Source organism: Physeter macrocephalus, chromosome 5, assembly GCF_002837175.3.
Source record: "Physeter macrocephalus isolate SW-GA chromosome 5, ASM283717v5, whole genome shotgun sequence".
Taxonomy (NCBI): Eukaryota; Metazoa; Chordata; class Mammalia; order Artiodactyla; family Physeteridae; genus Physeter; species Physeter macrocephalus.
The window spans coordinates 71,465,118-71,476,729 of record NC_041218.1 but is presented as its reverse complement, the minus strand read 5'-3'; the positions used below and the strand labels follow the sequence as shown (position 1 = coordinate 71,476,729).

Below are 11,612 nucleotides of genomic sequence, written 5' to 3'. Positions count from 1 at the left end.
ATGAGGCAATTCCTTAAAATAACTTGCTCTCTCTATATATGCATGCACCCAATTGATTCTGTTCCTCTGAAGAACCCTAATAGACCAGGTGTCCTAGTTTGAGCTGCTAAAACAAAGTACCATAGATTAGGGTGGTTGAAACAGGAAACATTTATTTCTCACAGTTCTGGAGGCTGGAAGGTCGAGATCTGGGTACCAGCATGGTCAAGCTCTTGGTGAGTGTCCTATTCCTGGTTTACAGAGGGCCACCTTGCTGTGTCCTCATATGTCAGAAAAGGCAGGCTAGCACTCTGGCCTCTTAGAAGCATGCTAATCCCATTCATGAGACTCCGCCCTCATGACCTGATTACCTCCCCAAGACCTTACCTCCAAGTACTATTACATTGGGAATTAGATTTCAATATAAAAATTTTGAGGGGACACAAACATTCGGTCTATGATGGTAGGTATAGTTCCTAAGGGGCACAACTGCTCTTGAACAACGCAGAGGTTAGGGGTGCCCACTCTCCTCCATATCCAAGTATAACTTCCCAATCAGTCCTCCATATTGTCAGTTTCACATCTGTGGATTCAACCAGCTGTGGAGCATGTAGTACTGTGCTACATATTTATTTTTAAAAATCTGCATATGAGTGGACCCGAGTAGTTCAAAACCAAGTTGTTCAAGGGTCAACTCTAACAGCCGACATGTATTGAGCACTTTCTTTGAGAAAGCCACTCTACCTAACATGTTACATACATGATCTAACTTAATCCTTGAGACTCTGTGAAGTAACTATTATTATTCTTATTTTAAATAAGAGGAAATCAAAGCCTAGAGATTAACTAACTTGTCCAAGTAACATAACTGGTAAGTGGAAGAGCTAAGCTAGATGTGTCTGATTCCACAGCCTCAGCTTGAAACCACAACCCTCCACAAACCTATGTATCAGTGTTTTCTGTTTCTTAGCTATAAGATCATCTGATGGATCCTGAAATAAATGTGCTTTCACTTGAGCCCATTTGAATGGATCTTTGTTGTTTAAAACTAAGAACTTAATTAAAAACACCCTCTCAATTTTGTGTTCCATTTTGGTAGAGTTTTAGATTACTTAAGTAAGGATTATGTCTTCTGGTTTGTGCTCTTCTGCAAATGGTATTTAATATAATGTTTTCCAATCATGGCCACTAGTAGCCCTTCTTTCTTGAACAAAAAGTGCCTAGTATTGAGGAGTGCATTTTAAAGCAGATCTTTTTCTTCGTACAAATGAGATATATTTCCATTAGTTCTCTAAAAAGGAGATTAAGTAAAATTTGTTAGCCATATTTTTGCAATTGGAATAAATTGTTCATCCTTTTCAGTGATTGTGGGATTAAAAATAAAATATCAGGGCTTCCCTGGTGGCACAGTGGTTGAGAAGCCGCCTGCCAATGCAGGGGACACAGGTTTGATCCCTGGTCCAGGAAGATCCCACATGCCGCGGAGCAACTAAGCCCGTGCGCCACACCTACTGAGCCTGCGCTCTAGAGCCCGCGAGCCACAACTACCGAGCCTGCGTGCCACAACTACTGAAGCCCGTGTGCCACAACTACTGAAGCCCGTGCACCTAGAGCTCATCCTCCGCAACAAGAGAAGCCACTGCAATGAGAAGCCCATGCACCGCAACAAAGAGTAGCCCCCGCTCGCCACAACTAGAGGAAGCCCGCACGCAGCAACGAAGACCCAACTCAGCCAAAAATAAATAAATAAAATAAATAAATTTATAAAATAAAATAAAATATCAGACTACACATTCTTTTACTATTCTTTTAGTGGTTAACCTGGAGATTACAATATCGCATCCTCAATTTACTGCAATCTAATTAAAAATTAATACTGCTTATGCAGTTTATGAGCCATCTTAAATCTGAGCCAACATATACCATTTCCATCATGAAATGGATTGTTGCTTTACCTGCCCAACATTATTGCTTCGTGGGTCTAATGGTACTCAGTTCATGATGAGTTCAATTCAGGCTCCCAGTTCTAGAATGAATGCAGTAGCATGCCTAGAAACTACTATTTGACCAGTAACTAGTTCTCTGCTGCTGTATGACCCTTGAAGACTGCACTGTTATACCTCTCAGCTTGACAGGGGCTTCACAAGGCATCCTTGCTTACAACAAATACTTCTAGCACCATGGATTAGGCTGGGTTATTGTATTACTAATCTATTACTATGTAGCAAATTACCCCAAAATTTATCAGCTTGAAGCATCAATAAGCATTATCTCATACAGTTTCTGCAGCCAGAAATAGAAGCAGCTTAATGGGGTGGTTCTGGCTTGGGGTTTCTCAGGAGGGTGCTGTGAACCTTTCAGCCAGGGCTGCAGTCATCTGTGGCTTAAACTGGATCTAGAAGATCTGCTTGCAAGGTAGTTAATTGGGTCTGGAGGATGGCTTGCAACTCACTTGGTTGTTGGCAGAGGACTTAGTTCCTTATTTGCTTCTGGAAGTAGGCCTCAGTTCCTCACCACATTGATCTCTCCAGAGGACTGCCTAAGTGTCCTCATGACGTGGCAGCTGGCTTCCTGCAGAATAAGTGATAAGGAGAGAGAGGAAGAGAAGACTTTGATTCTTTCTATGACCTAATCTTGGAAGCAACACACCATCATTTTTCCTTAATATCAGCCACTCACCTACAACAATACCAAACGTTTTCTTTTCCTCAGCTGCAACCTTCTGCCGGGGACCATACCGGACTTTGCAGATTCTGGCTGTGCATGGAATCACAAGTGCCCACAGGGGGAAGGAGATCACAGATTCTCAGTGACAGTTCACTACTCCCTCTAGGGTTTTCATCTCTTGCTTGTTTTGATTTTAGCCCCAATTCTCCAGTGTGTCTGTGGTACAGTGTGATAGTGACTAGGCACCATCAGATAAGGGGAAATGTCCCTCTGCTCTTTATAAGCTTTAGATCTAGCGCTTTAGCTTAGCTGGTGAAGATCAGCAATGCGTTTTGGGTTACCTTACATGTCCGGTTTTGTGTCTCAGCACAAGGCAACTGCTGAAAGCTTTTCTGTTTTTCCTTCCCTCTAGCAGAGTGCTTTGGTGTAGGCCAATCACAGATCATAAACCCACACCCAGAACTGACATATGCCCCCAAAGGTGAGAGTGAAAGTCATACAATATGGTGTAGACATACAATGGAATACTATATAGTAATGAGAACAACGGAATTATTGCTGTTGGCAACAACATAGTCAATTTTACAATTTTATAACGTTGAGTACAAGAAGTCAGAAAAAAATAATTCAACTTCTATGATTCCATTTATATGCCTTTCAAAAACAGACACAATAAATATTTGGTTTAGAAATCAGGAGGATGGGTGGATAGTAATAGGTCATTGGACTGGTAACAGGAATGAGGAGGTTTTTAGAGTGCTGGTAAGGTTCCATTTCTTGATCTAGGATGCCTGTTACATGAACATGTTCATTTTTTGAAATTTTTTTGAGGAAAACACTTATGACTTGTATACATTTCTATATACAAGTTTTACTTCAAAAGAAACTTAAGATAAAATGTAGGAATTATTTTTCCTTGGTGTTTCTGTTTACATTCAAATGTTTCAAATAATACCACAATAAATATATAATATGCTAGTCACAGAAAAGTTTAATGTATAACTGAAAACTACTAGGATTTCTAGAAACCCCAAGGATTATCTCAGTGTAACTGTGAGCATTTGGGCAGGTTCTGTGTCTTTCTCTTCAAGGTATTTTTCCTCTCGTGTTGGAACTGTGTCCCAGTTCAGATAGGTAATAGCCATTGCTGATCGCTTCATGGACCTTACAAAAACAGCATCTTCTGGGTCATCAAACATAGTTCTGAAAAAATGGCAATTATGTCAGAAAAAAAATCATTTAGACCAATGTTTAATTTAAGTGAATCAGTGCCATATTTTTTGTTTATCTGTAGTGTAGTACCACAGACAAATAACTTTTGGGCCCTATTGACAAATGACTTGCAGGACAAGTAACACCATTTTTATTGTATATATTGTTTATTTTAAAAATAGAGTGAACATATTTGGGATCAGCTATAATAGATCTCACATATTCAAGCATTCATATTTCAAATCAGTGGTTAAATGAAATGATTAAAATATTTATATAGATATCATATGCATATTAGTATCTTATGTACATTTTATTGAAAAGTTATTATAACTTTTAGTTATAATTATTAATAATAATTATTATTTTAACTCTACAGTATACTATATTTTGTAAAAGTGCTTGGAGATACTGTTTTTCAAGACTGAATCCAAAGAAAAAATTCCTAAGTGCGATATTAAAAAAGAAGGATGATTTTAAAATTCATCAATATTCATAAATTTAATGTTTTTCAGTTTTATGAACTATTTCTTTTGAAAATATAAATTCCAGTGAATATAAAATGTTAATAATTGCTCTCACTGAACATATTTAGGGGAACAGTAAACAAAGAAGTAAAGACCTTCATTTATAATATCAGGTAATTCTTAAGTTTTTCTTTTTTATGCTTACTTTCAAGATTTTGTCTTTTTCTTTTTTAACTTTTTTGTCTAACTTCTCCCTCCACCTCACCCCACATCTTCATTTATTTTAGGTTATAATAATAATATTAAAAAATCTAAATATGTCAAATATGAATACATAGTTTGAACTCATATATCACAGGAAAACAGCAATTTTTCTGATCTATTGAAGAGTTAGTCATTTTTTTAACCCATTAAAATCCATTTTGGGAAATGGGAATAATCTAGGGAATCAACACGATTATGAAATAATCTGATAAGAAAAGTAAAGTTTAAAAATCACTTACTTGTCTACATTATTCGCAAATGCAAAGTCTAAAAGAAAAATTCTAAATTAGTATTTTTCAAATGTTTATTCAACATTTTAAAACAATGAAATAATGCTATAAAGGAAAAAGTCTAGAGCATAGCTCTCTGGTTTTTGATCAATCATTTAGATAAATAGTTCAATCGGTCAAAATTGCCGTGATACCTAACCTCAAACTCAAATTGTCTTTCACATATAGTGCCTTAGGTGTGTCTAAGGTTTTGAGGCAAATTCTTTAATACAATACATGTCTCAAAACTCTGAGAACAAAATGCTCAATCAATTTAGTAACCAGAGGAATCCAAGTGGAAATTTTTATAATGAAGATACTCAGTCTCATGTGCGGAAACGGATCCTTTTTCTTTTTTCAGATAGGCACATGCATCTATAAATGGACTAATAGACCAAATGAGGAAAACATATTTAGGGCAGTTTAAATCTCTTGGATTCTTGGCATTAACTTCAAAGACACAAAATAAACAAATCCTAGATCACAAGAATCTACATCTTACTTAGCTTTGGAGCTCAAAGCCTAGTCCTCAAAGCTTGGATTTCTTATGGTATCTTCTAGAGACTGTCATTACTTTGTTTATTCCTCTCCAGAAGGCCCAGTGCCAGGCTAGTGATGGAAAGTACCAGCATCTGTTGGGCCAGCAAAGCCCACAGTCTGAGCTCTTGCCAACTCACAGGCAGCAGGGAGCACACAGCCTCTGCCTTAGGAGAGGGCTTCACGGCATCGTTCCCTTCACAAGTGGCTAACCCAAGTCTCCCATGTCTTTTTTCATCTCCCCAGATTCTTTCTACATTTTTAATTACAAAAGGCTCACATTTTACTTTTGATGAATATAAACAAGAAAATAGTAAAAAGTGAAATCTCCCTTTGACCTGTCCAATTCCTTATATCAGAAGCATCACTGTTAAGAGTTTTGTATGTATGCTTCCAGCCCCCTATGTGCGTATGCACGTGCACTCACACACATACATATACACAAAGATTTGTTTGCTGACAAAATTCTAATTTTGTCATTATTCTGCATTATATTACTCCACAACATATCTTTTGTACTCAAAATATACCATGGAATGATTCTAAATCCAATTGTTCATATTGTATGGATGTGCCATAAGCTAACATTCTATGAGTGACCATTTAGATTTTCTGTTTTTTCTATTACAAAAGTTTCAATTAGCACTTTATACATATATTTTTGTTCATGTGTGCAAATACTTCTGTAGGAGAGAGATTTCAAATTTAATTGCTGTGTTGAATGTGCTGCACATTTTATATATGGGTGGATACTGTCATACTGCCAATATGACCTTCCAAGAAAGTTGAACCAGTTTACCCTGATTCAACTTTCTTGGAAGAGTATGAGTTGTGCTCTTTTCTCCCCTCAATTTCACCAACCTTTTCAGTGTTTGCCTACCTGCAGGATGAAAATGGTATCTCATTGTTTTAATTTGCACTTACTTGCTCACTAGTGAGACTGATTGTTAGACATCACATTTTTTCCCTTCTATAAATGTCCGTATCTTTTGTGACTAGTTTTCAAATTGATTTATAGGAGTCCTTCGAGATAATGGGCATTAACTTTTGCCTATTGTATGTATTGCAAATATTTCTTCCAATTGTGTCTTTTAATTTTGTTCCTGGAATTTGAAGAAACTTCAAGTTGTCCTTGCTTCTCAATCTATTTGGAATACAATTGATTTCTTTCTCATTTTAGGGTTAAGAATAATAAAATCAAAATATGCTGTTACAATTGTTTTATAAACATTTTCAAGAATAGTTTATTTCCAATAAAAGAATTTAGAGTCCTAAATGTGCATGTCACAATAAGAACAAATATAGAAACTATAAAAACTATAAGGCACAAGTTTTAAAAACTTACATAGTGAGTTTTATTAATTTTATTATAAATGTTTGGTTTGTAGAAAATGAGGAGATTGATTAGGGTCATGCTGCCAATTTGGGGGAGGCTTATAGTCAGCCTTTCTATGAATTAAGAAGAAAAAATTTCAAACTCAATGAAATACTCTCCCTATCCTTTCTTCCCTAATTTTGTTTTTGGAGGTTTGATATGAAAGAAATGTAAAGCACTAAAGGTAGCAATCAGCTATCCTCCTCACACCTGAAAAACTCTCTAGCCCTGAAAAACAGATGGGAGTTACCATACATTGCTTCTTACTGGGTGTATTAGCTATTTTTAAGAGTGAAGATTTTCTATCCCGAGATTCCTTTCCTACCACAGCATGGCTTACCCCCACTAATCCAGTAAACATTCAGTTTGAGCATTAGCTTTTACATGAACTAAAAGAAAAAACAAGGAAGTGGCTGACCAATAGAACCGTCCAACTTATCATGCAGTTGATATGTGTCAGATCAGGTGTTGCAATGGTTTGCATATTAAGCATCTTAACAGCCAAAGGAAGATATTACCCCCATTTTAAAAAACAGAAAGTTGAAGCAAATTCATGTCCAAAATAAAAATTGTAATTACTAGCAGAGCTGGTGTTCAAATCCAGGAGAATCTGATCCTAAACCTTGTGTTCTTGCCTCTACACTGGTTGTTCTCCGGTGGGAGTACGCATCAGAATCACCTGAAAGGCTTGTTAAAACATAGCTTCCTGGGTCCACCCTGAGTTTCTAATTCAGTAGATGTTGTTTGGGGCAAGAATGTGCATCTGTAGCAAATTACTAAGTGATGCTGCTGCTGATGATTTGGGGACCACACTTCGACAACCACTGCTCTACACTACAGCCTTCCGCATCCAGAACGTGTCCTCCAGACGTTACTTCTATTCTATGGGACATATAGGGGATAAAGGGACACGTTGAATTATACTTTGTGGAAACAATCATACAAATTGAGGCATTCCATAATGTAACTGGCCTGGTCCCTACAAAAAGTCATGGAAAAAATTTAAGACTGTTTTAAATTAAAAGAGTAATCTGCCACAACAACCAAATGTAATCGTGAACCTTAACTGGATTGTTTGAAAAAGCAGCTGAAGAGACCTTCAAGATGGAAGAAGAGTAAGACCCGGAGATCACCTTCCTCCCCACAAATACATCAGAAATACATCTACATATGGAACAACGCCTAGAACACCTACACTGAACGCTGGCAGAAGACCTCAGACCTCCCAAAAGGCAAGAAACTCCCCACGTACCTGGGTAGGGCAAAAGAAAAAAGAAAGAACAGAGACAAAAGAATAGGGACGGGACCCGCACCAGTGGGAGGCAGCTGTGAAGGAGGAAACGTTTCCACACACTAGAAGCCCCTTCACTGGCGGAGACTGCGCGGGCAGGAAGCTTCCGAGCCACGGAGGAGAGCGCAGCAACAGGGGTGCGGAGGGCAAAGCGGAGAGATTCCCGCAGAGGATCGGTGCCGACCAGCACTCACCAGCCCGAGAGGCTTGTCTGCTCACCCGCAGGGACGGTTGGGGTCTGGGAGCTGAGGCCCCGGCTTCGGTCGGTCGCAGGGAGAGGTCTGGCAATGCGAACACAGCCTGAAGGGGTTAGTGCACCACGGCTAGCCGGGAGGGAGTCCGGGAGGGAGTCCGGGAGAAGTCTGGAGCTGCCGAAGAGGCAAGAGACTTGCTCTTGCCTCTTTGTTTCCTGGTGCGCGAGGGGAGGGGATTAAGAGCGCTGCTTAAAGGAGCTCCAGAAACGGGTGCGAGCCGCGGCTATCAGCGCGGAACCCAGAGACTGGCATGAGATAATAAGGCTGCTGCAGCAGCCAACAAGAAGCCTGCGGGCGAGCACAGGTCACTCTCCACACCTCCCCTCCCGGGAGCCTGTGCAGCCCGCCACTGCCAGGGTCCTGTGATCCAGGGACAACTTCCCCGGGAGAACGCACAGCGCGCCTCAGGCTGGCTGTCTGAGCAAAGAACAGACGCCCTCAGGTGACCTACATGCAGAGGCGGGGCCAAATCCAAAGCTGAACCCCGGAAGCTGTGAGAACAAAGAAGAGAAAGGGAAATCTCTCCCAGCAGCCTCAGGAGCAGCAGATTAAATCTCCAGAATCAACTAGATGTACCCTGCGTCTGTGGAATACCTGAAAAGACAACGAATCATCCCAAAATTGAGGTGGGGGACTTCAGGAACAACTGTAGATTTGGGGTTTGCTTTGTGCATCTAATTTGGTTTCGGTTTTACTCTCTTTTTGTGAGTGTGTATGTGTATGTTTCTGTGTGTGATTTTGTCTGTATAGCTTTGCATTTACCATTTGTCCTAGGGTTCTGACTGTCCGTTTTGGGATTTTTTTTTTTTTAGTATAATTTTTAGCGCTTGTTATCATTGGGGGATTTGTTTTTTGATATGGTTGCTCTCTTCTTTCTTTTTCTTCTTTTTTCTTTTTTTATTACTATTTAATTTTTTTATTTTTAATAATTATTTTTAATTTTAATAACTTTATTTTATTTTATTATTACTTTTTTTCTTCCTTTTTTTTTTTTCTCCCTTTCCTTCTGAGCCATATGGCTGACAGGGTCTCGGTGCTCCAGTTGGGTGTCAGGCCTGTGCCTCTGAGGTGGGAGAGCCCAGTTCAGGACACTGCTCCACCAGAGACGTCCCAGCTCCACGTAATATCAAATGGCAAAAATCTCCCAGAGATCTCCATCTCAATGCTAAGACCCGGCTCCACTCAACAACCAGCAAGCTAAAGTGCTGGACACCCTATGCCAAACAACCAGCAGGAAAGGAACACAACCCCACCCATTAGCAAAGAGGCTGCCTAAAATCATAATAAGGCCACAGACACCCCAAAACACACCACCAGATGTGGACCTGCCCACCAGAAAGACAAGATCCAGCCTCATCCACCAGAACACAGGCACTAGTCTGCTCCACCAGGAAGCCTACACAACCCACTGAACCAACCTTAAACACTGGGTGCAGACACCAAAAACAACGGGAACTACAAACCTGCAGCCTGCGAAAAGGAGACCCCAAATACAGTAAGTTAAGCAAAATGAGAAGACAGAGAAACACATAGCAGATGAAGGAGCAAGATAAAAATCCACCAGACCAAATAAATGAACAGGAAATAGGCAGTCTACCTGAAAAACAATTCAGAGTAATGATAGTAAAGATGATCCAAAATCTTGGAAATAGAATGGAGAAAATACAAGAAACGTTTAACAAGGACCTAGAAGAACTAAAGAACAAATAAATGATGAACAACAATAAATGAAATTTAAAATTCTCTAGAAGGAATCAATAGCAGAATAACTGAGGCAGAAGAACGGATACGTGACCTGGAAGATAAAATAGTGGAAATAACTACTGCAGAGCAGAATAAAGAAAAAAGAATGAAAAGAATTGAGGACAGTCTCAGAGACCTCTGGGGCAACATTAAACACACCAACATTCGAACTATAGGGGTCCGAGAAGAAGAAGAGAAAAAGAAAGGGACTGAGAAAATATTTGAAAAGATTATAGTTGGAAATTTCCCTAATATGGGAAAGGAAATAGTTAATTAAGTCCAGGAAGTGCAGAGAGTCCCATACAGGATAAGTCCAAGGAGAAACACACCAAGACACATATTAATCAAACTATCAAAAATTAAACACAAAGAAAAAATTATTAAAAGCAGCAAGGGAAAAACAACAAATAACATACAAGGGAATCCCTATAAGGTTAACAGCTGATCTTTCATCAAAAACTCTGCAAGCCAGAAGGGAGTGGCATGACATATTTAAAGTGATGAAAGGGAAAAACCTACAACCAAGATTACTCTACCCAGCAAGCATCTCATTCAGATTTGACACAGAAATTAAAAACTTTACAGACAAGCAAAAGCTAAGAGAACTCAGTACCAGCAAACCAGCTTTACAACAAATTCTAAAGGAACTTCTCTAGGCAGGAAACACAAGAGAAGGAAAAGTCCTACAATAACAAACCAAAACAATTAAGAAAATGGTAAAAGTAACATACATATCAATAAGAATCTTGAATGTAAATGGATTAAATGCTCAAACCAAAAGATATAGACTGGCTAAATGGATAAAAAACAAGACCCGTATATATGCTGTCTACAAGAGACCCACTTCTGAGTTAGGAACACATATAGACTGAAAGTGAGGGGATGGAAAAAGATAATCCATGCAAATGGAAATCAAAAGAAAGCTGGAGTAGCAATTCTCATATCAGACAAAATAGACTGTAAAATAAAGACTATTACAAGAAACAAAGAAGGACACTACATAATGATCAAGGGATCAATCCAAGAAGAAGATATAACAATTGTAAACATTTATGCACCCAACATATGAGCACCTCAGTACATAAGGCAAATGGTAACAGCCATAAAAGGGGAAATTGACAGTAACAGAACAATCATAGCAGGGGACTTTAACACCCCACTTTCACCAATGGACAGATCATCCAAAATGGAAATAAATAAGGAAACACAGCTTTAAATGATACACTAAACAAGATGGACTTAACTGATATTTATAGGACATTCCATCCATAAACAACATAATACACTTTCTTCTCAAGTGCTCATGGAACATTCTCCAGTATAGATCATGTCTTGGATCACAAATCAAGCCTTGGTAAATTTAAGAAAATTGAAATCCTATCAAGTATCTTTTCTGACCACAACGATATGAGACTAGATATCAATTACAGGAAAAAATCTGTAAAAAATACAAACACATGGAGGCTAACAATACACTACTTAATAACCAAGAGATCACTGTAGAAATCAAAGAGGAAATCAAAAAATACCTAGGAACAAATGACAATGAAAACA

General features: G+C 38.7%; 1 protein-coding gene across 1 annotated transcript in view; it reads right to left on the bottom strand.

Moving 5' to 3' along the window:
- Positions 1-3,619: 3,619 nt before the first annotated feature.
- LRRC72 (leucine rich repeat containing 72) overlaps positions 3,620-11,612 on the bottom strand; it is a 41,834-nt gene continuing 33,841 nt past the window's right edge. The window contains exons 8-9 of the mRNA XM_024127076.1: positions 4,829-4,856; positions 3,620-3,849 (exon numbers count right to left, since the gene is read on the bottom strand). Coding sequence (XP_023982844.1) covers positions 3,684-3,849; positions 4,829-4,856 — 194 coding nt within the window. The 3' untranslated portion in view covers positions 3,620-3,683. The remainder of the gene's footprint in view (positions 3,850-4,828; positions 4,857-11,612) is intronic.